The sequence below is a fragment of the Tachysurus fulvidraco genome, chromosome 20 (genome assembly GCF_022655615.1).
Source record: "Tachysurus fulvidraco isolate hzauxx_2018 chromosome 20, HZAU_PFXX_2.0, whole genome shotgun sequence".
NCBI lineage: Eukaryota > Metazoa > Chordata > Actinopteri > Siluriformes > Bagridae > Tachysurus > Tachysurus fulvidraco.
In genome coordinates, this window is record NC_062537.1 from 14,169,834 (window position 1) to 14,195,342 (window position 25,509).

At 36.8% G+C, this 25,509-nt stretch overlaps 2 protein-coding genes across 8 annotated transcripts in view; both read left to right on the forward strand.

Annotated features, from left to right (window-relative positions):
- The window catches only part of tln1 (talin 1), a 62,973-nt gene extending 61,522 nt beyond the window's left edge, over positions 1-1,451 (forward strand). For both annotated transcript variants that reach the window (XM_047804891.1, XM_027141190.2), the window contains one exon: positions 37-1,451. In XM_047804891.1, coding sequence (XP_047660847.1) covers positions 37-171 — 135 coding nt within the window. In that variant the 3' untranslated portion in view covers positions 172-1,451. The remainder of the gene's footprint in view (positions 1-36) is intronic.
- Positions 1,452-2,969: 1,518 nt separating this feature from the next.
- Positions 2,970-23,943, forward strand: tpm2 (tropomyosin 2 (beta)). Of its 6 annotated transcripts, none has more exons than XM_027141046.2 (9): positions 2,970-3,229; positions 5,944-6,069; positions 13,366-13,499; positions 13,760-13,877; positions 15,276-15,346; positions 16,553-16,628; positions 17,413-17,475; positions 17,601-17,670; positions 19,151-19,663. In XM_027141046.2, exons 1-9 carry the CDS (start codon positions 3,116-3,118, stop codon positions 19,231-19,233), a joined length of 855 nt encoding a protein of 284 aa, XP_026996847.1. In that variant the 5' UTR covers positions 2,970-3,115; the 3' UTR covers positions 19,234-19,663. The 6 variants fall into 6 exon arrangements, with proteins under 6 accessions (XP_026996847.1, XP_026996845.1, XP_026996848.1 ...); XM_027141044.2 differs by lacking the exon at positions 19,151-19,663 and adding an exon at positions 22,726-23,943 and having other exon boundaries at positions 2,972-3,229; XM_027141047.2 differs by lacking the exon at positions 16,553-16,628 and adding an exon at positions 16,878-16,953 and having other exon boundaries at positions 2,972-3,229.
- The last annotated feature ends 1,566 nt before the right edge of the window (positions 23,944-25,509 follow it).

Consider the following 25,509-nt stretch of genomic DNA (forward strand, 5'->3'; position numbering starts at 1 on the left):
GTCATGGATTTACAAACTGTGTGTGTGTGTTTACAGATCATTGCTGCTCAGGAGGAGATGTTAAGGAAGGAGAGGGAGCTGGATGAAGCCAGGAGGAAGCTAGCCCAGATCCGACAGCAGCAGTATAAGTTCCTGCCCTCAGAGCTGAGGGAGGACGGCAATGAGCAGTGAAAAGCTCTTCACATACTTTCAGGGCTGCGCAGGCCTGAGCGCTTCTTCTATCCAAGTGTTTAGCAACGATCGCAGGCTTGCTGGATCAAAATCCAGACTAAATAATTAAAGCGATGCAGTGGGTTAAAGGTGAACAAATGTATCAGGATATCTATTTTAAGTTGTTTATTTCTTTGTCTCTTTTTCTGAGCATCACCATGCCACCAGTTTCTTTTTGTCTTCTTTTTTTTCTTTTCTTTTTTTTTTTTCTTTTTTTTTTCCGATTTGTTTTGATTTTTTGCACATTGTATGCAAGTAACTGCGCTTTTAATATAGCAATATGATTAGTGTAGTAGTAGATTATTTAGATTTAGTTTGCTGTACCTCAAATGCATGGGTCTTTATCTGAGCTACACTTGTTTTTACTGATCAGTACTCATTTCACAGGCCTTTGCCTGTGTTGAACAGTAGTATTTTCTAAGAGCTGAATGATTAGATGTGAGCTGGTGAATGGCTTCTCGGTCACTGCTCATTTATGTGGATATATATATTGGGGTCCGTCAGATGACCAAAGCGCGGGGTAAGAGATATTTTGACAGCTTTTTTGAGGCATATAGAGTGGGGGGTGTATTTGTGACATTTAGTCATTTTCCAAAGATGATGCGGTTCGGTGATGAAGACTGTCGTTTAGCCTTCTCCTGGTAATCGAAATCAGGAACAGCTCAGTGCATATTTGTGCCAATTGGACCAGCAGTGCAATGATTAACTTTGCGTTGAAACAATTCAGAGAGAAAACATATCATTTTTTTAAGAAAAGAATAATAAAGCTATGAAAATGTTACAAATGCTATCTTCTATTAAATTTATGTTAATACACGTTTGTCAGTGTTTTGTTGTTTGTAAGAACAGTTACTCCTACTGGTAAATCTTTCAAACTCAAGTCTATTATGGAGTATAAAAGCCATATTTTTCTTTCTCTTTTTTTGTTTGTCAAATCATGAATTATTGGTCATTATGGTGCTATAAAATGGATTCCCTTTTTATTGACAGTAACTCCTCTTCAAGCGTCAAAGTGTCTGTAGGCTAAAATCTGTATCAGTGTTTGGTGAATACAGAAGTAGCTTAGAAATTGAAATGGCCATGTTTGATAAACAGTTATATTGCATCCAGTGCATTTAAAAGTGCCTGCCTATGTTTTTTATAAGTGTGTTGTTGTATGCATAACTGTTAACATTTTCCAATTTTATGTGCACTTCATTTGTCTAACTTAACAAAATCATATAAATTCACTCTTCTATGGACATCGTGTGCGTTTGCCGTGTTTGTCTTTTTTCCAATTACGTAACACTAGGAAAACAATCCTAAAAAAAAAAAAAAATAATGTGAATATATATTTATGCCGTTGTAATACAGTTTCCCTTCAGTGGAACTCAAACCTGATCCAACATGACTGATCCAACACCCCTGTGCACAAATAGAGGTTTATTAAGTTGACCAAGGTTTATATGGAAGAACTTGATTGTCCTGCACGGCGCTGACCTCAACCCCACTGAACATCTTTGGGAGGAACTGGAATGCAGTCTGCACCTCAGACCTCCTTGACTGAAATCACTAATGTTCTTGCCCACAACATGCTCACAATATGGTTGTGATGGTCAGGTGTCCACAAACGTTTGGCAGTATAGTTTCTAGACATTATTCTTGATCATTCTAGCTCAGATTTCTTTCAGGAATTTATAATTACAATATATTATAGTTATCTCTCACAGTATGGAATAACTTGTTGATTAATGTGGCCTTTCCTTTAAAAAGAGTCCGGTATAGATTTGAAGAACTTGCTAGTTTTCATGATGACTTTTTTCTCTGGTAAGCATGTATTTGATTGCATTTGCATTTAGAAACCTAATTAGCTGATAGTTTCTTTTATTATGCAATACCACTTGCTTTCCTGATCAAATGGATTCTGATTAAACGGCAAGATTTACACTCTCAGGTACGCAGATTATTTCCCTTCAGAAAGATTGGTGAACGGATTGTACTTAAGCCTTAAATATCTGCTTTAACAGTTATTCAAACTTGTTCGAATTGTCAGATTTTGTAATGGTCAGATCTAGCTGTCTCCTCTCTCCCTCTCTCCATCTATCTCCCTCACTCTATCTCTCTCTTCCCTCTCCTTCCCTCCATCTCTCCCCTTCTCCCTCCACCTCTCTCTCTCTCTCCCCACTCTCTCTCTCTCCCTCTCTCTCTCTCTCTCTCTCTCTCTCTCTCTCTCTCTCTCTCTCTCTCTCTCTCTCTCTCTCCCCCCATGATCGGGTCCAAGATGCTGATCATTTTAACACCTACTCAACATCCCAGATATTTCAGTAGTGAAGACACTTTAATGTTCACATCCCAAATAATCACAAATAAAGAAGCGCATACCTAGGGCCTATATATACATATACTTACCTACAGTATATATACATGTCCTTATTTTACAACTAAACGAATTATGCAAGTTTTTTACACTGTAGGTCCAAACTATTGTAAAATATTGTCAAATTTGTTAAAACAATAATAAAAAAGGACAGCTTAGTGTATATAGCCCTTTTCTACAGCTTTCATAAACTTTTACTGCCGTACTAAACACGCACCCTTGGATTCTTCCTGTTCTACCCCACAACTCATCCCTACTTGTGCATTCAAAGAGTCTCCCAAAGATGGACAAAATCACTCCGTCCAAATCCAGACGCACGGATCAGCATGCGACGTCACTCCTCCTCCACCGAGTGACTCCAGTGAGCTTTCCAAAAAAAGTGCTGCTCTCGTTTTGGACAGGATTCCTGCCCACACCGCCCAATCCGAGACAGCCACTGGACCTTCACTCTGTTGGAGCTCTCGGTGCTGTTCACAACTTCGCATCAGCCCTCTGCGTCTGCTCCCAGCTTTCTCAGTGTGCAGGAGACACTGTCCCAAAGCAGCCACCATGGAGGCCATCAAGAAGAAGATGCAAATGCTGAAGTTGGACAAGGAGAATGCCATAGACCGCGCTGAGCAATCTGAAGTGGACAAAAAAGGAGCAGAGGACAAATGCAAACTGGTATTGGAGTTTGTGTGTGTGTGTGTGTGTGTGTGTGTGTGTGTGTGTGTGTGTGAGAGAGAGAGAGAGAGAGAGAGAGAGAGAGAGAGAGAGAGAGAGAGATTGGTTGAGCAGAGAATCCTGATGCTCTCCCCTATCATATCTGCAGTATTCAAAAATAAATAAACTTTAGTGTTTCTTTAGTGACATTTAGCATCAAATGGAGAAGTTTTATTTGAAATGAACTAATAAAAGTGCACGTGAAAGCTTTCACTGTGTTCAGTCACATACTGTAGAATCTGGAGCTGTATATTAATATGGCTAAAAAGTACATGTTTTTAACCCAAACCGTTGCGAAATTTAAGACTGGACTCTGTAGATGGTTTCTGACTTATGAGAAATACAGCTATTATTCTTCTTATTGGACTGTTTTATTCCAGACATTCTTCCAACCACAAACGATTAAATAAATACCAGAGACAAATCCAGGTAATTAGACAGCCGTGAAATAGTCACAAGTGACAGGTCGGTTATTTGACTAAATCTACACAATATCCAGACACACTTCATCCTGGAATGTGTGTCTGGATATTATCTGTCATATTTAGTCAAATTACTAAATGAGTTTATTATAGGCAGCATCAGAGTTTTACTATGAATGAGTCACAAAATGACATGTGTGGAGTGTGACCTTTATGTTCAGGCCAACTTGTGGATAAGTGTTAGGTTTGCAGGATATCTTAGGACATGCATGTCTGGTTACTCACAGTTTATGCATTTCTCAGACACTAAAGCTGCTTTTCCTCCACACTTTTACAAGCCCCCTGCTTCTTGGATAGCAAGAATGTTCTTGACTGAAGTTTGTTTTTCTTACTTGTCTCAGTATAGAATCTTGGCTTCGGATTACTAGCTCAAGATGATGAAGGATTCATGTCTGACATTTTTTCCCTACTGTTTATCATTAAGTGGGGATTTCTCTGGTTTTATAGATAGTGTTTATAGATAAACTCATCACTGATGAACTTACTCGCATTTTTGTTACTGTATGTGGTTTTGCTGGACAGTAATGTTATCATGAAATTAACAACTTTTGAATTTGTATCTTTCAATATAGGGCTGCTGAGGTACAGGTTGGGTTTTTTTTTGGAATTTGGATACTTGGATACTCTTCTTTCCTTTTAAGCATGAATAGCTGTATGGAATACACAGAAGCATGTGTCCTTGAACATTTGCCAGTCCTTGTGTGTGTGTGTGTGTGTGTGTGTGTGTGTGTGTGTGTGTGTGTGTGTGTGTGTGTGTGTGTGTGTGTGTGTGTGTGTGTGTGTGTGTGTAATTTTCCAAAATGATCACCATCAAACTCTATCATTTAGACGGTAGAGTTTGATCAGAAGATTCTCATCTATAAAACTATCTATCCAGTCTTTTTTCTATGCTACATGTGGCAGTGATCTTCTTAATTAGTGTTGCATCAAAGAAACCACATTCTAACCACAGTCATGAACCAAGCGGTCACTGCTGATGACATCCTTGTGTCTCTCCTCTTTTTTTGTGCATTTCCTGATCATCTTGGAATTATTTCTGTGCACATTGGGGGGTCAAGGCTATGTGTGAGGTCAAACGTTACCCAACCGCAAAGTTCAGCAGCAGCCCCAGCATTTAGATGAAAGATTCCTTGACTACACATGACGTCCCAGTGCAATTCTTCACATAACTTGAGCCCAAAGACATCCCGGTGTGTCTATCATGAGCACATTGTGTTCACACCAGCAGCTCTGTCAGTCACAACAGGCTTTTTATAGTCCTTTTATTTCTGGTTTATGGCCTATTGTGTCTCTTGTTACTGTAGGGACAACGGCAGCTGCAGGTATCAATTTAAACAGCATTCCAAGTGCTACTTTTCCCAAATTTACTGAATACTTTTAATAGTTTCAAGCTTAATCAGTGACTTTTGCATGTTCTTCTAATGGGTATCCCACAGGTTCTCACACATCAAAGTCTTAGGTTTGGGTGCATTCGGAACGCCTGGGCTTGAGATCTCATGAGCTTAGCAGGAAGCTTTAATCATGGCCGCCCATGAACTGTGGTCTATTTTTTAGAACAGGACTTGTGGTTTGTACTGCCATATACAGTAACAGACTGTCTCTAAGGACTAAAGAACACAATATACAAAATAGATAGGTATTGCTGTGTTATGGCTGCCTGGCTACTGGATGTTTTATCTAGGTGTGTTGAAAGGGGAAAACGAGCCTCACCAGCTGCAGGCCTGATGAAGGCCTTCATCACAAAGGCTGTGTCTACTGTTCCCTTTATAATCCTGTCCTCATGCCATCTTTAGCCTGTCTGCCCTTCAGCACAGCACTACAAGTATTTATGCCTCTTGCTTCAAATAAACTAGACTTTATGCAGTCTTTAATTTGCTATATTTTAATGTTTCTGAAAAGAATCCAGTAGTGCCATGTCATTGTTTGTTTGTGTGTGTGTGTGTGTGTGTGTGTGTGTGTGTGTGTGTGTGTGTGTGTGTGTGTGTGTGTGTGTGTGTGTGTCAGTGCCATATTTGCAAAGACATTTATAGTAATGACTGCTAGGTAATATAAACTTTTTTTATCACAGGTTTCCTCATTCACTCATAGTGTTCAGAAACTAACGTGTGTGTGTGTGTGTGTGTGTGTGTGTGTGTGTGTGTGTGTGTGTGTGTGTGTGTGTGTGTGTGTGTGTGTGTGGTGTGTGTGTTTCAGCTAGAAGAGGAGCTCCAGGGTTTGCAAAAGAAACTGAAGGGTGTGGAGGATGAGTTGGATAAATACTCAGAGTCACTGAAGGATGCTCAAGAGAAGCTGGAGCAGGCTGAGAAGAAAGCCACAGACGTAAGTGACACAGAGCCGAGTCTCTAAGTAACACACTTGTACTCTTGTGGGATTAAATCAATTATTTTTAACTAATTTCACAAATGAATTGATTGTAAGCTGAGATAAAAGGCTTTCATGCCATTGAGGGATTTTACCATAGGGTGGCGCTATTTCATCAAAATAATATTTATGTTTTAATTTATTTTATTTTATTTTTTTCAAATCTGAGGACATGTTTGACTGTATACAAATTATAAATAAGCTGTTCAGAATAAATGACTCCTAAATTTGGCAAAAATTCTTTTCATCTGATATAGTATAGTCAAATAAATGTTGGCCTTGTTTCAAAAACATTATTTTAAACTAATCCATAATTCTGTCCAAATGGAAATATATATATATACCTGTAACATATACCTCACCATGTAAATATCATGATACCATGATGATAGTTCTTTCCCTGTCAGTTACTCTTAGGGTATTCCTTTCTTTCCCATGCCAGAAATCCCTGGTGTGAATGGCTAGAAGAGTGTTGTTGACAGACACTAGAGAAAGTGCCAACTATTCCACACTATCACTTACTACAAACACTCCATAAAGCCAGTCAACACCAGCCATGCGATTTAATCACTCAGACAAGATAGCAAAATTGGGATCTTTTAGCTCTCTAGACTATCTTACATTATTTATATTAGCCTTGTATCTCCAGTGCAATAGTATTGGCTGATTTTAGACTGTCTGTACATGACTGTCATCTTGTTACCTCACAGTTGTTCATAGTGAAAGCTGTGATAATAATGGATGAAAAGGGGATCCTGGGCCAGATGTGTGTTATTTGCTTACTTTTGCATCATCTTGTACAATGTTTAGTGTATAGATACTAGTTACCAGGGTTTGCCCAATTTCAGTAATATAACCTCGGTTATTGATATGCTATAAACCCATTTATTAAAATCTATCATTCTTAATCAAAAGCACAGGGCACATTTGAAAACCATGGATGTCATGGATTTAGTGACGTACATCATTTGCCTGGTATATTTTATTAGCTCATGATTTGACTTAAAATGGTCTGACCTAGTACGACAGTGTAAGCAGTATCTGTCAGCATCACCTCCCTTTCCTGCCCATGTTCTATAACACCCTTTCCTTTAAACTCCCTGCCCAATTTCTAATCCTCTCTGCTTCTGCCCGACCCCTTTTGTAATATTTAAACAGTTTTAAACAGTTTTCTGCTCTTAATCTCAACAAACACTAGTCATATCAATGTTAGCCAAGCAATATATTTGCCATCCCTTGGTAATGCCATGATAACTGGTGATGCCATGATAACTGCAAAAAAAGAAAAGAAAAGCATTTATTAAATATTACAGTGGAAAAAATATATAAACAAATACTAATGAATAATCTAATATCACGCATTATACAATTATTGTCTAAATATGGTAGTTAACGCTAAAATAATTATACAACACGTCCTAATCCTATTATCATGCCAAATGTACCATAGTAAAAGAATTCAGTTGTTTCTATTGCTGATAATGGTAACAATAAATACATAAGCAATACTGCTAATCAGTATCAAATAATGTGCATAAAGTTGAACTAGGTTTTATTTAATCACAATAGATTCAGGTTTATATTTGAAACTATTAGTAAAAAAACATTCATTGCTAAATGAGCAAATGAGTTTTTACTAATTAATACTGTACTACACAGTGTGTCCGTCATTGGGAGGACTTGTATAGTCTGATATGGAAACAAAGTGATCTTATATTTGAAAAATATAAGACTTTACACAGAAATATTCAAATATTTTTATGGAGCATGATTAATTTTGAAAAGCATGACATGTAAGAGTATAAAAATTAAAAAATACGCAGTTTTATTTACAGATTGAATACCAGGATAAAGCTCATAGTCACCTCCATGGGTAATAGAGAAGGTCAATATAAGAAGGAAGAAACTAGTAGTTTATGGTAATAAAATGTTGTGCTGTGTCTGCGAGAATGATTGATATTTACCCTGAGTCGCGGTATTGTTATTATATGACCAAAGAAGGTAAAGAATTAAAAGAACACAGTCATTTGTTTATAGGCCACTGAAGTAATGCTCTCCAGTGCTCATTCACCACTTCATAACTAGTGTGCCTTTCCAGACAGCAGTATGAAAGAGTAATTGGTGAATTAGTTTATAGTCCTGCTGAGTGCATTCATCATGTACAGTCATCTAAGTGTGGTCATCATGTACAAAATGGATGTGTCAAACTTTAGACATAGCTCATACAACTGCTCTTTTATCGTATGACTCTATAAAACAGTTCTATTAATTTGTCCAATAGTTGTCTAAATAAGGAACAAAAACACTTTGTGTGGCCTGCTATAGGAAAATAATCAATGACGTGGTGTAACCTGCAAACAGGGTTACTGACACTACCAAAAAAATTTTTGTTTTCCAAAACAGTTTCAGAGCTGTAAACAGTATTTCTATCACCATACATTTTTTTCTGTTTTGAAGTTAATAAGAGAGTTTCCATCAGTAACAGTTTTCAGTAGGAACATTCAGTAAGTTTCCGGAAAGAATCTATATGCGCATATATGAAACCTATATGTGGCATATATACGCATATATGCAGCATATATATTGCCATATATGCGCATATATGCCACATATAGGTTTCATATATGCGCATATATCCACATATAGATTCTTTCCATGTGGGCAGTAACAACAGTCAGTAGATTTTCAGTAAGATGCCAGTATGTTTTCAGTAAGAAGTCAGTAGTTTTTCACTAACAACAGTCAGTATGTTTTCAGTATTTTTCAGTAAGAACAGTTATTACATTTTCAGTAAGGGCAATCAGTAATTTTTCAGTAAGAACAGCCAATACATTTTCAGTAAGAGCAATCAGTAAGAACAAGTAACAACAGTCTGTAGGATTTCAGTAAGAAGCCAGTAGGTTTTCAGTAAAAGGTCAGTAGTCTTTCAGTAACAACAGTCAGTAAGTTTTCAGTAAAACCAATCATTAATTTTCCAATAAGAACAGTCAGTACGTTTTCAGTAAGAGCACTCATTAAGTTTTCAGTAACAACAGTCAGTAAATTTTTCAGTAAGAACTGACAGTAATTTTTCAGTAAAAACACTCAGTACATATTCAGTAAGAAGTCAGTAGTTTTTCACTAACATCAGTCAGTATGTTTTCAGTAATTTTTCAGTAAGAACAACCAGTAAGTTTTCAGTAAGACCAATCATTAATATTTCAATAAGAACAGTCAGTACATTTTCAGTAAGAGCACTCAGTAATTTTTCAGTAACAACAGTCAGTAATTTTTCAGTAAGAACAGTCAGTAGTTTTTCAGTAATAAGTCGGTAGTTTTCAGTAATAAGTCAGTATTTTATCAGTAAGAAATCAGTAGTTTTTCAGTAAGAAGTCAGTACTTTTTTGTAAGAAGTCAGTTGTTTTTCATTAATAACAGTCAGTAGTTTTTCAGTAAGGACAGTCAGTAGTTTTTCAGTAATAAGTCGGTAGTTTTCAGTAATAAGTCAGTATTTTATCAGTGAGAAGTCAGTTGTTTTTCAGTAAGAACAGTCAGTAAGTTTGTTATTATATTTAGAGTGTTCATGCAGTCCAGCGTGTATTATGTATTATGTATTATTAGCTAGCTTTAGCCCCGTTAGCATGTAACATGAACCGTTACTTTTATAGGAAAAAAACGACACTTTAATGCGCGAGCGCCCAGATGGCGTCACGTCAGATAACAGAGTGGGCGGAGCCTCGGTGACGCAGCCGAGTGTGTAACTTTTACAAAGGCAGTTTTCTCTTTGTGCACAACACGGTACCACACGGTGTAACACAGCTCTCCTCTTTCACAAGAGCTCTGGGGCAAATAAACTCTCTCATGAAGAAAAAAATCTAGCAGGTTTAGCAGTTTCAGGGTCCGGAGGTGGCCCAAGGCTTCGTGTCTCTCTGTGTGCACTACAAAGTGTCTGTAGATTCGTGACGACAAACAAACAAACAAAACATTAGTCGGAATGTCATCCATCGAAGCTGTGAAAAGAAAGATCCAGGCTCTGCAGCAGCAGGCGGACGACGCAGAGGACCGAGCCGAGGCGCTACAGAGAGAGGTGGACTCAGAGAGACATGCCAGGGAGAGGGTAAGACTTTAAAAACACAGCTGGACCCAACATACAGACGTGTTGTGTTGCGCGTTTGGGATTATTTTTGAATTATCTCGTTTTATCTCGACTTTGTAATAGAGAGCAGATACAGTTACATTGTTGCTATAGAGACCGGTTATATGGCCTTAGAGCAACATGAGACTGTTTGTCATTCATAAACTGAACCAAACTGACAATAGTAAAAAATAAAAAACATACTGGATTTATATTAAAATAATATATAGTGAGATATAAAAATATATATTGGGTTGAATAAGTTACTGATGACCAACCTAAAAAAAAGTAATCAACTTACTTCAAAAATGAATTTTAGCCATTAAGCTAATGTTTAGAAAGGTTTTATTATTTATATTTATAACATTTTCTATTAATTTGGAAAAAAGTTGTGGTAAAAATCTAAAAAAAAAAAAAAATTTCCTTATTATTAGACTGTTTTTTTTTTAACCTTATCACATAGATATGAAAAACATAGGTGTGTTTATACTAGTGTATATTTTAGAATTGATCTCAAAATATTTAAACTACTTGGATCTACTTTTTGAAGTATATTGTTTTAAAGGTGACACACATGCATGTGTGTTTTCTCTTGCTTCCCCCCCCCCAAGCCTATCCCTTAAGCTGCACTACAGACTTTTAGCTGTAGATTGTTTAGCCAACCTGCTCCCACTTCCTGTGTGTCCTCCCCATCTTCATCTCCATTGGCTTGACTCAACCTGGCCTCAATCCCAGAGAGCACAAGGTTAATCATTTCCTGTGCTCTTCATTGCATGTGAGCAAAAAAAAAAAGACCTTGGGAATGTCCAAACATTTCATATATCAGATAACTAGTGCTTGACTTTTCCCTTGGAGAGATTTCAGATTTTTCACTGTAAAAATGGAAAGGGTGAAAGAAATAAACTTTTAGTAATGCATTAAAGATCATGTGGTGAACAAATGGGAGCAGGAACCTTTCTTCAGGTCACATCATAAGTTAAAAGTGAATAGAGTCTGAATAAAGGGTGAAATAATAAAGGAACTAAGACGTGCAGACACTTGATCAAACAAAGCTGGTCTTACTTTGGATCCTTAAGAGCTCTTGGCATTGTTGGTTTTTCATATCATTTGGCCTTCAGCAGTTAAATTGACAAAGAGAGTTGCAATGATTAAGAATTATTCGTTTTAGCCATAAGGAATATTTTGGATGCCATTTGCGGCATTCCACAGCTGCCCTGCTGAAGCACACTGGAATCGGTTCAGAATGGGAGGATTTGACAAAGCGGGGGCCTGATTATAGCTGTCGTCTGCTGAGGAGTGAGAGAAGAACACTAGCTCTTTTGTGCTCCCTTTGGCTCAGTGGGAAACATGGAATGGTGGAATGTGAAAGCCAAAGTCTAATCATCTCAGTAATCAGCGTCTCCTGGTGGACCTGTAGCTTCATCTCTCCATACTTGGTGCAATGAGAGTTTTGAAACGGTGTGTAGAAGTGTAGTAATACATATCAACATAATCTTTGCATAAGATGGGTGTTTTGGACCTTGGTTTGTACACAGATATGTGGTATATCTTTTATCTATTCATTGTCAATAGATTTGATTAAATGTGTAAATAAGTTCCATGTCTAATCAAAATCAAAATGCTGTAACATTCTAGCTATTATTTTGTATTTGGAAACTATAAATAGAGCATGCTTACAGATGAACAATTCAGGCTGGGATATACGTTAGGCCTTCCTTTTGAAGGACAAACAATACTCTTTACAGATATTGAAGAAGAAAGAATTTCTATTTTATGTGGCTTACAAGGATGCATTGCAATGGATTCACTTGATCTGTGGTTTCTATGCTATTGAGAAACTGGCATTAACACAAGCATTACAGACTTTACTATAAACTGGCTTCACGTTTCAGAGGACATATGACAGATGAATTCAGTAATTGGAAGAGTTATTGAGCGGATATTGGATAATTGTGTGAATGAACGAACAGCATTTATGCTGATATCAGCCTATCATATTCAGTTATTTTCTTTTTCAGCTACCTTTCAAGATATCATTGTATGCATTTGTGTTTGATAAAGAAGTCGATCAAACTGTTCAACGAAAACTTTGTTAAACATCAGTCATCACCACAACCTAATTACAAAGTGGTGCTCATGATGATCTGGAATAAAGAACATAGCTATACCTTTTATTCAATTTAATAACTTCATTTATTAACAATAAAATGTTTTGTTGCTGAAGTAAATTCTAAATACTTGATGTGTGCTTTTACAGGAAAATATTTAACAATGGGATTTCTTAATGATCACAACACGAAGCGGAATTAACAAAAACATTTATTTTTTATTTTTTAAAGAATGACATTTTATAAGATGAAAGAATGACATGTTTCTTCAATGAAAACTATTGTGAAGATGTTCACTTATGTCTCTCTTCTAGCAGATCAAGTGATTGTGCATGACATTTCTATATTCTTTATTAACCTGACATTAGGTTTTATGTAACCTGAACACAATTTATTGCAGCAAAATCTATAAAAATATATAGTATTTGAATCCTCACACTTGGAACTGCTACCTGAGTATTTATTAATTTATTCAAATGTGTCTCAAGACTGACAAAGCAGTGCCACCTTCAGAGTTTGTAGCTTTTCCCTTCACTTCCATGTAACCTGCTGTGGTTTTTCATGTCTCCATTTTTTGCTCCTAAACTGTAAATCTGCTTTATAGAGTTAGCAGGGTGATGAATAGCTAGCTGGTTTAAACGGTCTAGGGGCAAATGACATTGTGATTCTTATCGGAAAAGCATCCAGAAGAAGATTATTCTTAATGTCCCATGAGAGGAAGTCTATGCATATAGAGTACAACCCAAGAGCTGCTGGTTCCCATGGTATATGTCTAATAAATTATGTATTGGTTGCTTTAATAATATCCCAAAGGGTTACTGTGTTCAGAGGGTAAACGTTTTAGGAAAACTGCTACATGCTTCATAATGATTCATAACGGTGGGTCCAGCTACACGGCCGGTGCAAAGTTTAATGAATATAGACAGAGCATACACAATTCATGCTAAAGCATTCTATTATGTGTAATAGAAAAATCGTTGTCTTCTGTTGTTTTAATCAGTGAGTTTGATCTTTGCTGTGTTGTCCGCATAGGCAGAGGCTGAGGTGGCCTCCTTGAACAGACGTATCCAGCTGGTTGAGGAGGAGTTGGACAGGGCTCAGGAGAGACTGGCCACCGCACTGCAGAAACTCGAGGAGGCAGAAAAAGCTGCAGATGAGAGCGAGAGGTAATTTATTTGCATTCTAAAAAATTGCCTCAGCTCAGTGCTTGTAAAAGACTCATAAAAAGTTAGACAAGTCTGTGAGCATTTGGCCAGTTTCCCTGGACGTTCTATATTTGGACGTCTTCTGTAATCACAGATTTTTGACTCGTGTAATAATTGTATGACTGTAATGGAAGGTGTGATGAAACCACTTCAACCGGTTTGGAAACTGAAGAACTAACTGAAACATTTTGTAAATTTGTTTTTGCTTCTTTGGTCCACAGAGGAATGAAGGTGATTGAGAACAGAGCAACAAAAGATGAGGAGAAAATGGAGCTTCAGGAGATGCAGCTGAAGGAGGCCAAACATATTGCTGAGGAGGCTGATCGCAAATATGAAGAGGTGTGTGACTTAGGAAGTTTACATCTCTGTGCCTGAGAGGTCACTTTCAGTTACGTTATACTACATTACATTATCTACCTTTTTAAATATAGAAACATAAATATTTTTTATATGTTACTAATTTCTAACTATGAGGTATCTGTATTCATAGGCATATGTGAGTTTTATATACTTCCCTCATTTCTAGTTTCCTTACTGTTGTGAAAGATTTACTGTTTTTTTCCCCAGTGCACTACACACTGTCTTTTTGTCCCAGGGGCTGAGCTGTGTTTTTTCCGTTAGTCAGTCCAATGCAAATGATTGCTCTCTCTCCACCACCAGGTCCAACTGATTATTGTTGGTACCAGACAGACAAGCACAAGCACAGTTAACCAAATGTCCAGCAATAATAAGCAACATCATTACTGTGCATTGATCTCTCGTTCTCATCAGCTCTCAGCCGTAACTTTCATTCATACTCACTTGTGTGAGTTTCCACTGGTTCTTGTTTGGACTTAATCTTGTTTTTGGATATACAGTGGAAAACATTTAGAATGTAAATAGCCTGCCCTACGTGTAGCCCAACATAGATACTATATTCCAATTTTGGCCGTTCAAAGCTTTGTAATTTAGCTATTAGCTTTTTCCTTCATTGTGGAATCAATTTACTTCTCGCCAGGAATTCCTTTCACATCTTTTAGTACATTCTCACTGTCTGATCAATTTAACCTGTTGGCACAAGTGCTACTGTGTACTGTGACTGCTTCTGTGTCTTCTTGCTGTTGTCCTAGTACTAATGAAATGGTTTAGCTGTGATGCTTGAAGTATAGAAGCATCTGAGGGCTTTTTATACACTTTGTAGTATATAGCTACTAATTAAACCTCTTATGAAGCAGTCCTTCTGTATAGCACTACAGGATTGAGACTCATCTCATGTTGTGTTTACCATGCAGACTGGTTTGTTTTTGGTTTTTCTACAAAACCGATCAGTGGATTGTTGTTTTAAGACCATCAGCACTACATTTAATGCATGTGGAAGAATCATTTAGTATATAGAGACTTCACTAAGCTCAGTGTTCATGCTTGTTATCAATTTCAAGAGCAGATTTGCATGTGACATGACTCTTGGTTCACTGAAGAGTCAACACTGCATTAACCTTTGGAATACAGACCGCCAGATTTACTGCTTGTAGGGCAATTTTACATGCTTACTGCTCAAATGCTGGAATCCTAACGCTTTGTTAATAGTTTGACGACAAAGTCAAGAACCCTTATAGATATGGTGCTGTCATTTAATTGTCCTCACTATATGGCTTACCTACAGTTCCTATCTCTCTATCCCACAATGTATTAACCAGGAAGCAGAACTTGTCACTGTATTACTTTGGGGTTAACTGGTTGTTTGTTGTTTACCTGCAGGTTGCCCGGAAACTGGTCATACTTGAGGGTGACCTTGAGCGCTCTGAAGAGCGTGCTGAGGTGGCTGAGGCGTGAGTATTATTTACAATCAACAGAGTGCATTTATGTAGTTTGCTTATGGTTTGGTTATGTAGTTTGCTACATGTATTATCACAATTTACATTTTTGCTTTTTTGGCTTAATATTACACAATAATATGCATTCTATGTATCATACAGTCGACATTATATTAATTGTTTAATGTACATATTTGTCTGTATTAAATGTGTAGCATGTTCACTTTTATGGTTATATGTTGCATGACAATTGATGCAATATGCTGCATGTTTGTGGTGATTGAAAGACTTTCCAAAGCAACAAGCGGCAAAAAATATCAAATTTCATGTTGTGAATGACCTATTTATGACTCTATGATCCTTTCCAAGAATTTGCATTAAGGTACAGTTGTCTGATCTCAAGCCACGCCCACATTGTATGTTTACATTTACATTGTAGGTCAAGCTGGAATACGGGGAGTTATTTAGTTAAACCTATTACTACAGGACATAATAAGACAGTTTTGGAAATCAAGAAACATTTCAAGTATAAGATGGATTACACCAGAAGGGAGAATAATAATTTTCCCAGCAGTCAGGATAGAATCTTTACAGATGTTTTTCTCATGTTTCACATTTTAAGATGATAGAACTTCACTCATGACTGAAATACATGCAAAGGAAAAACATAATTCAAGCCAACACGTTTTGGTTTCGAGAACCAATATTAAATTTCTTAAAAATGTATACCATGTAAAAATATTTTCATGCACCAAATTGATTTGTAGCTTTTTGTCACTTGTCAGATTACCGCATATTAAGTAGCTGTCTACAGAAATGTCTGTGGATCCACAACTAGATCAATGCTGGTGAGCTTTCTAAAGTTCTGACAGTTTGACTTAGATTGTGGCAGATTCAACATAGCAGTGGTTTGGACAGAAGTAACTAGATGGTAATGGAAAAAAGGCTAGGCTTGAGATCAGTCAGTCGGATCGAATTAGTATGACTGTCTTATTTGTGTACCAGCTGCCTGTGATCTTTCAGTCACTCCACTCTATATGTAGAAAAACAATGAGTGAGAAAGAAAGAACAGCTCTGGGGTTCACTAACCACAGCGAGGATCTTGGGTCCTCTCTCTTCCTTTGTTTCCTAAATGCATGCTCCAATGCACCCCACCCTGGGACACACCATGTTTGTGGCTCCCTCCTCTCCCTCATTCCCTGCTCTTGTGGACTAACCCAGTCGAGTCAGACAGCTGGAGGAGGAGCTTAGACTCATGGATCAGAATTTGAAGTCCATGATGTGCGGGGAGGAAGAGGTACAGCAGTGACTGTTGCTAAATCACCTTAATATTAATGCTGGCTTTTTCTCTCATCCTTTCTTGCTGGAACTCACTAACCTTAGCTAAATATTGGTCAGAAAACTCCTCTTCTCCAGGTCGGGGTCTCCTTAGCCCAGACTTTAGCTTTTTTCCATCTCCTTAAAATGCTCTTTCTTTCTCTTTTCCTTTCTCTCTCCTCTTTTTCCCCCCTCTGCTTTTTTATCCACCACAACTTCTGTGGCACAGCAAATCTGGTGACCTTGAGGAAGAGTTGAAAAATGTCACCAACAACTTGAAGTCTTTGGAGGCCCAGGCAGAGAAGGTAGGCGAAGCAGCATCAGCTGGGGGCTGTGTTACTGTGAAAAGCCAACAGAGCCTCACAATAACAGTGCTGAGCTCAAGCTCATGGGTTTTGGGGTAACTATAGAGACGGTTACTGAAGCACTAAGTGGGACAGTACAAAACCAAAAGACTTGCTTAAAACACAATAGGACCTGTAAAAAATAAATCTTATTTGTTTTACTGGGTTTGAAGTGTAGTAGTATGCTATTTAAATTCTTTGCTCAAGTTATTGATAGCTAATAAATTGTTTTATTTTTCTCAGAAGAATTCTTCTTTGCTTCCTAGTGCCACACTACTGTAGTAACTAAATTTATATCTCTCCTGGTTAACTGTCCTGCATTTTCTCTGCCTTGCTACAAACCATGAATAATCTTATTAGTTTTAAGCTTTAAGTAATGCAGTCTTTATATTAATGTTTCCACTGTTTTTTGATATTTAGTACTCGACAAAAGAAGACAAATATGAAGAGGAAATTAAAGTGCTCACTGAAAAGCTTAAAGAGGTGAGCAGCCTGTTAAGGCTTTCATGGCAGAATAATATAAAGTACTTATCTTATACTGGTTAATGTTTTTTTTTTTTTTTTACTTTTTGGTGAAGTTATAAAATTATTTTTAATTCTGTTCCTAGGCTGAGACCCGTGCAGAGTTTGCAGAGAGGTCTGTGGCTAAGCTCGAGAAGACCATTGATGATTTGGAAGGTACGGTAGCAAGTTATCAATATACAGGGTTGTTTGTAATTAATCACCAGCTCCTGGTCATTAACTGCATGTGTTGCACTCTACCATGTGGATTATTTTCACAAAGTTGTGTTTTTATCATATGCTTGTATTCTCTTGGAAGTGTTCATCCATACTATACAGAAGCATGCGAGTATAAATCTTTAGTATGCAACAGACAAGTGTGGCCAGGGATTGAGTTACTCTTTTCAGTGTCAATCGGAGAAACTTTAGCCAATCATGGGATCTGTAAGCGCATATATGTGGAAGAGGGTAGAGCAGCATTATGGAACTATATAGATGGTTTTTGAACTTATACACGATGCAGTTCACTGTGGTGAGACCTGCCAAAGCCAAAAGGATTAAAAGTGTGTATTAATTGGCACTCGAGTTGGTGGATGAAAATTGATCATGATAATCAACTTATTAATATTTTTTTCATTTATTTAATTAATAATATTAGTTAATATTTAATTAATCGAAATAAATAATCTATAATTTTTTATAAACTGGGGCTGTAAACTTTATAAACTCTAATTTGCAGAGTGTCCAATTTCTCTAGTCTCATAGAAAAATGTTATTCCATCACTCAATAAGAACGAAAGTTATGGTCTGCTGTGGTTAAGAACTAACCTGTTTCATGGGAAATGAAGCACGAACAGGATGTAGTTGATGTCGAATTGATAATCGCCAATATTAACATTAACAAATTGCTGATATGAAGGTTGTTAACGCAGTTAGATGACATGATAAATATTGAAACTGCATGATAAATATTTGTTTAAACTAGTGTGCTTTACATATTCATATTCATTTTTATGATCTGCCTGAATGGCTGATCCTGGAACTAGACACTTTTCAGCTTAAGCTATATGTGTATTATTTGTAGATGAGTTGATTCGACCGCATATCATTAACATAATAAGTTGGAAGTTGCATGCAGCTGTAAAGCTTTAACAGACTTTTCAAAAAAAGTTGTATAATCAGCTTGGACTGTTACAGTGCATGACTATTCTGAGTCAGAATGGAAGTTTTATTCTGCACGTAAGCCACATCGCCACATCGGTATAATGTCCACCACGATTCATGATTTAAAGCAGTGGTCTTCAATCTTATCAGCAAAATTCCCAAGCGACCGTCAGCTTTATTCGCCCATATAGGAGACAAATCGAATAGCCGATTGAAGACAGAGATTGAAATCAGATGTGTGTCATGCTTAGAATAAATAGAATAAAAACCCTGCAGCCACTCCGGCAGATAAGATTGACAACCCTTGGTTTAAGATGTGAGTCAAAACAGGTTCAGTACATTTTGTCAGTTTAGTGGATTTTGTAACCAGCACTGAACGGTTTCTTTTTTCTGGCCCATCTCTTCTCTCCCCCCCCCTATTTGTATCTGTCTGTCTCTCTGTGTCTGGTCTTTTACTTCCTTTGCTTTGTGTGTGTGTGTGTATGAAATGCAGACGAGGTGTACGCTCAGAAGCTGAAGGGTAAAGCCCTCAGTGAGGAGCTGGATCTGGCTCTTAACGACATGACAACGCTTTAAATGCACCGTCTCACCCTTTCTCCACTTGTGCCTTTTCCATCGTCCCTGTTTCTTCAGTTCTTCTTCTTCCTTGGTGCCTCCTACATCTGTCCCAACTGGGGTTCACTTATTGTTATCCTTGCTTGTTTTTAATTCCCTCCATTCCACTATTTAATTCAGATCCCAGTCTCAATCATAAAGTCAGTCTTCAGATAATGCTGCATACCCCAGGGAGCCAGTCTGGGTCCTACCTGTTTTTCTCGACTATTTTTCAAGGTAGCAGCACTGTGTTCTGTTTCATTACCCTTTTGTTTTCTCTTCTTGAGCTTCTCCTGTTTGTCAGTGTTTACACATCTGTTTCATTGTTCTGCTGGAACTTGTTCAGTATTTGTTCTCTGTGTTTCTGTAGTGCTTTATTTTTTCCCCTCTGTAATAAAAAGCAAAAACCTTTTTTCTCCTCTTTATTTTTCCTCTCAAACACTATTAATGCAATTTTGCTTGTTCATTGCCAGTTTGTTTATTGTGTTGGATGGAAATTAGAGCTTCACTGCCAAGAGTAGTATATCTTTTGTTAACTTAGTGTTTTTGTCTAAGTTCATGAGAGACCAGCCAAATGTCTGTTAGTAATTTTGAGATGCACCTAATTATTTAAGAGAGAAAAAAAGGACAATGATACATGGGGAATTCTGACTGAATGGACATTTTTTCTTCCACATTTCATGTTAATTTGATTTCTATACCAAATCTGCAAAACAGCATACTCTCTAAATTCTTTAAAATTGTTTTTTAAAAAAGGAAGAAAAAAGAAACATCCTATGATTTTTACCCTGTGGCTGTAGGATAAAGTAAGTGTTAATAGTTGTAATAATATATATATTTACAGAAGCAGCTGTATATATGGAAAGGGATTATTTTTCTCCAGATTTGATCTTTCTGACTGCACTAATCCCCCACCCCCACCCCACCCCTCTCTCTATACTTTACTGTCATTTTATCTTTCTCTCTTTCCTCTCTCCTGTGTCCTGCCGACTTTTTCCGCTGTACCTGGCTCTCTGCGATGCTGTAGCTACAGATCATTTACATAACTGTGGGGAAAAACTGCACTAATGAGCTGAGTGTATTTCGTAATGAGCTCAGCAGCTGAGCCTCTCCACATGAAATTCCACATGAAGTTCAAAATTATCCACCGTCATATTTGGGACCTTAAAATGTGATGACTTCAGAGGTAAAAGTGTGAACTCTATAAAACTTTTTTTTTTGTCAGACAGGAGACTGCAGGGTGCTTTGTTAATGAATTGTGTCATTTGGACCATAAGCTAAAACCTTTTGTGTGTCATTCTAGAGGTAAATAGCTTGGGATGGATTGTGGGCCAACTCTTATTTACTAGCAGCTACAGTATATAATGATGCATTAGATACTACATGGTCTTCCATAGTGCTGAACATGTAGATTATGTTCTTCATGTTTTTTTTATTATGTATTTGACATATAACCCAACAGTAGAAATATACCAGAAATATCATACACATATACACAATTTTCTTCCCCTTTCATGTAGCTGCACTTTGATTCTATTCATTTATCAGCCTCCCTTCACATCATCCATCAGTAAAGTAGAAAAACTGTATATATCCAGTTAAAGCTGCCTTACTTAAATTGTGTATGGAATAATGAAAGGATAAAAGACAACAGAACATGCTATTATTGGAAAATAATCGATAATGCGGTGTTGTGATGTGACCTGGGTAAAATGTGGTTACTTACACTATGCCTGAAGTTGATTATTTTCCAATTACGGCACAACGAGCAGTGTTTTATTCCTTGTAAACATCAATTGACAATAATTACTAATAAAAAATAATAATATATAATTGTGATTTATTAATAAATTGCACCACAATAATGTCATGCCAACTATAGTTACATTTTATGCCATGGAACATTGACGAATCAAGATGGTTCCTGTTATCAATTATAGCAGTGATAAATAGCATTTTTGTTCAAGTTTATAAGACAAAAAAAGCATCTTGTCATGTTGAGAAAATCACACTAAGAATTCCTGAGATTCCTTCCATACGTTTCAAGCAAGAACGTTAAACTCCATAAAAAAACAATTTGATGTTTTTCATTGTTGAATAATTCCAAATTATTAATTTGTTTGTCATTAGGCTTATATTATGTGGAACATCTGCCAAGTTCCAGTAAATGAGCTGTTATTATAGAAACAGATCATTAATATAAAAAAAGTGACCATCATGTCAGTGCTCCTTGCCAAACGAAATGGATTCTCCACAATTCATGGTATTATTATTTTATTATTACTTTCAATCAACGGAGCATCATCTCTTTCAAGACCACAGTGACAAACAACATTGGTATTGTTTTAACCTCAAAGGAAATATTTGTCCAAACTTTTTTTCCCTGTGACTTTGAAATCTAGACTTCTGTTTATTAGTGTGGGTGACTGGAGCATGGGAAATTAGTTTATGTGCTTCCATCCTTCCCTAGGCGAGATTTCTAATGCTTATGTGAACTGAAAGAATGTTTATATACAAAGACATGTTCTTTTTGTCAGGCTGAATATTCTCATGGTTTTAAAATAAATAAATAAATAAATAGATAGATAGATAGACAGATATATTGTTTTTCAATTTTGCTAAAATTTAATCCAGTGTTCATGAGCTCATATTCCATTTTGACCATCGAGTTATATCTTTATTCATCTACAATAGTGTTCTTTTCTGTAACTGTCTGAAGCTCTGGTTAGGTCTCTGCACAGGAGCTTCAGACATTTTGACAGCTGGCATCTGATTACAAACTGACTTGATGAGGCTTATGTCTGTTAGCTGTAGCACGTAGCTGTCAGTCACAGATTGAGGATATCTCACTTAACTAGGAAGGCTTTAGACATCTGTAGGCAAACTACCTGGTTTTACATTTTGTGTTTGTTAAACCGACTCACCTTAAATTAAAAATAGCATTCTGACAGCTTTTCTCAAGCCAACACACATACGTGAGATTATATTTTGATCAGAAGGAGCATTATTGAAACATTTTAATTTTGTCCTGTTAATCATGCCTGAACATTTTTGGCTTGTCGCCCCGGTGTGTTGAAGGCGCTGAGCCGAAACAGCCGCTGTCTTCTGAGACTGCTCTTTTGTGCTGTGAAACCCAAACCTCACCTGACATTTCACTCACACAACACACACTACCCAGTCTCAGTGCTGAAAGAGGCCTCAGTCTCAACTCCAAGACACTCAGGAACCTGCTTCATGCTTACGATTGTCTATACCAAATCAAACACAGTCACATACTTTAACTGTGTACTGTAGTAAAGACTGATATAAACATAACTAGTGTCCCATTTTTTAATCCTTGGTGTAACTGGACTTATTGGTATTTTTAGTGTAGCGACTGCATTTTTTTTGTGCTGTATTGTTAATGTTACTCATTTGTAGCTTAACTTTCTTGATTTCTCACTTTGTTATTTTTTTGTTTCCCTCTGCCACCAGAGAAACTAGCCCAGGCTAAAGAGGAGAACTTAGGCATACACCAAGTGCTGGACCAGACTCTAATGGAGCTGAACAATTTATAAAGCACAAAATCTGCATCACAACAAGAGTCTTACATGGCATAGAGCTTTCCGACGGAGCCCCATGCAGCAAACCTGTTCACACACGTCTCTCACAGGGCTAAGGTCCAAGTAGCTTTAGTTAGATAGCACCTGATGCCCTGAAATTTCACTCTGCCATTTTATACATGTAGATAGACTCTCTGTGGTATATCTCTCGAAGACACAGACCCAGTTGAGCAAGTTATTCAGTAGTTATAGAATCAGTAGTATGTCCAACGAATGTAGTGGTATGAAGTGACAACATGTGGCTTTGGAGTAGTTCCGATACATAAGACCAAAGTTAGTTATCTGTCTAATTACTAGTAAGTCTTTGTTCTAACCAAGTAGCAGCTTGTTCATTCATTAACAGAGAAGCTTTAACTACTCCACTGCCTCCTCCCCTGTGCTTTAGTCATTCCAGTGCTTTTACTTGACCAAAATATATCCAAAGTAACAGAGGGACTCATTGCTTTTTATTATGGAACAATTGGTTTCTTAGTTTGTTGTTAATGTAACATTAATATGGACTGATTCCATGTGTGTAAACAAAGCACAGAAATACAAATAAATATTTACAGATCATCATTTTAATTAGTGCTTCTCTTCGTGAATAATCCACCTGCAGATATTTCTGACAGTTCATGAGTCCATGTCTCTTTTTCTGTTCTACTAGACATCTATAGAGGTCTAGCTTTAGTACTTCTGGTCAAGAAATTAGTGTATTTTGTAGTTACTATGTGACAGGAGGATGTGCATGTTTACAGATGTGACATCAGTCTACTCATATATACACCAAAAATCACTGTGATGGCCAAAGTATCGATGCTGATTAAATCATAATCAATATACTCTTCTTCTAATTTCTGAATGTGGATCAGTTTGTAACGTCTAAAGTACGTCCTTTGTGGTGTTTCCCTTAAAATTCTAACCATGGTGTATTAAAACTGGTGCACATGCCACTGATTTATTATTTTTTTTATAAAGTTGTGGCCTTTTAGAATCATTGATGCGAATGTGATTGTCTTGATCAGTTAAAGTTAAAGATCATTTTTAATGCATCACCTAACTATGCAATTGTAAGCTCTTTGTTAAAGATGATTAAAATGTTGAATACAAATGCTCTTTATGTGCCTTTTACTTTTTTACTTTCGGTGCACTTCTTGCATAAATTCATTCACTTTATTATTCTTATTTTGCAATCTTATTTTATAAGTATGCATACTAACATTTTTAGCATGCATACTTAAGTTTTTTAAATGAGTATTTTCAGTGCTTGTGGTCTTGTTAGCTTTCTATTCTTGTTGTTATACTTGACATTTTCTCAGTCCCTGAAGCTCTGTCCACAGCTCACCAGAGGATTTTTGTGATACGTCAAGTTACCTTAAGAACATTCTCTTTAAATCAGAATAGTTACAAGAGGACTATAAATGTACGTTTGCTAGGCTCCTAGGGCCAGTGACACTCCCACATAAGGACTGTAGGCAAAATATATATATACTATTTAGTATTAAATATAAACTTTTCTTTTTAGTTAAAATAGAAACTAAAATTATATCAAATAAATTTGCTAAATAATTTTATTTACTTTAATGAGTAGTGTAATAATTTCTGTTCTTGCTTAACCACCTTACACTTTATGTAAACATAATTTAAAAATAAGTGTGCATACTTAAATAGTTTGTATGTAAAATAAGTATACAAATTTAAAAAAAAATAAGTATGCATACTAAATTAGTTAGTAGGCAAATTAAGTATGTATACTTTAAAATGAAGTATGCATGCTAAAATAGTATGCAACATAAGTATGCATACTTCAAAACAAAGTGTGTATTATTGAGTTTGGAAAACTAAAGGTATCTTTGTTGAACAGTACAGGCCATATGTTAATGAACAAGTTCTGTGTTGGCAGATAAAATAAGGCTGGTCAGTGTTTATAGGAAAGGAGACACTTCTCCACATCCAGATAAAGTTCAAAACCTGGTGAGCAGGAAAATGAAATTCTTATGTGTAATGTGAAAATAATTCCCCCAAAAGTAAAACACATTTCCCCCAAATAAGTGTTTTTGTAGTATTCACTTTTCGGGTTTTGCACTTTGCAGATGGTCCCTTGGAATTTGTCTCTCAGTCATCCGCACATAGAGACTTGTGTATTTTGTCCATCGCAGAGGAAAGCTGATTTTGAGGAAAATTGGGTTGTAGCTGCCTCTCTACATTACTACGATAAAAAAGAGGTGTTATTTGTGTAGTAACAGTGTTTAGCTCAGGAGGTATTGACTCTGGAAACTCGAATCTGTGAACATGTGGCCAAACTGGTGAAGTTTTTGGACCACTGAGATGAGGCCGACCCAGCGAACCCTGAGGCTTCCAGAGATCTACCAGCTACACTTAAATTCTGCTATACTAAAAAGATGTGAACTCCATGTGATCTTTTGCATCTATACATTTGTTAGATTGTATATTTATAATCACACCCTCCAGTGTCACCCATGTGAGGATGAGGTTTCCCTTTAGCCTGGTTCCTCTCAAGGTTTTTTCCTTACCATCTAAGGAAGTTTTTCCTTGCCACTGCTGCCTGAGTCACCTCAGACTTGCTCACTGGGGATATATACATACACATTGTGAACTAAATCTATCTAATATTAAACTTTATATTTTTCTTATAATAACCCTTTGTTCTATCTTT

Bases quoted from the DNA above. Each gene is read 5' to 3' on its own strand.
- tpm2 (XM_027141046.2), top strand. From the start codon at position 3,116: ATGGAGGCCATCAAGAAGAAGATGCAAATGCTGAAGTTGGACAAGGAG. The intron at 3,230-5,943 runs GTATTGGAGTTT...TGTGTGTTTCAG, and splicing joins CAGAGGACAAATGCAAACTG to CTAGAAGAGGAGCTCCAGGG. The intron at 13,500-13,759 runs GTAATTTATTTG...TTTGGTCCACAG, and splicing joins GCTGCAGATGAGAGCGAGAG to AGGAATGAAGGTGATTGAGA.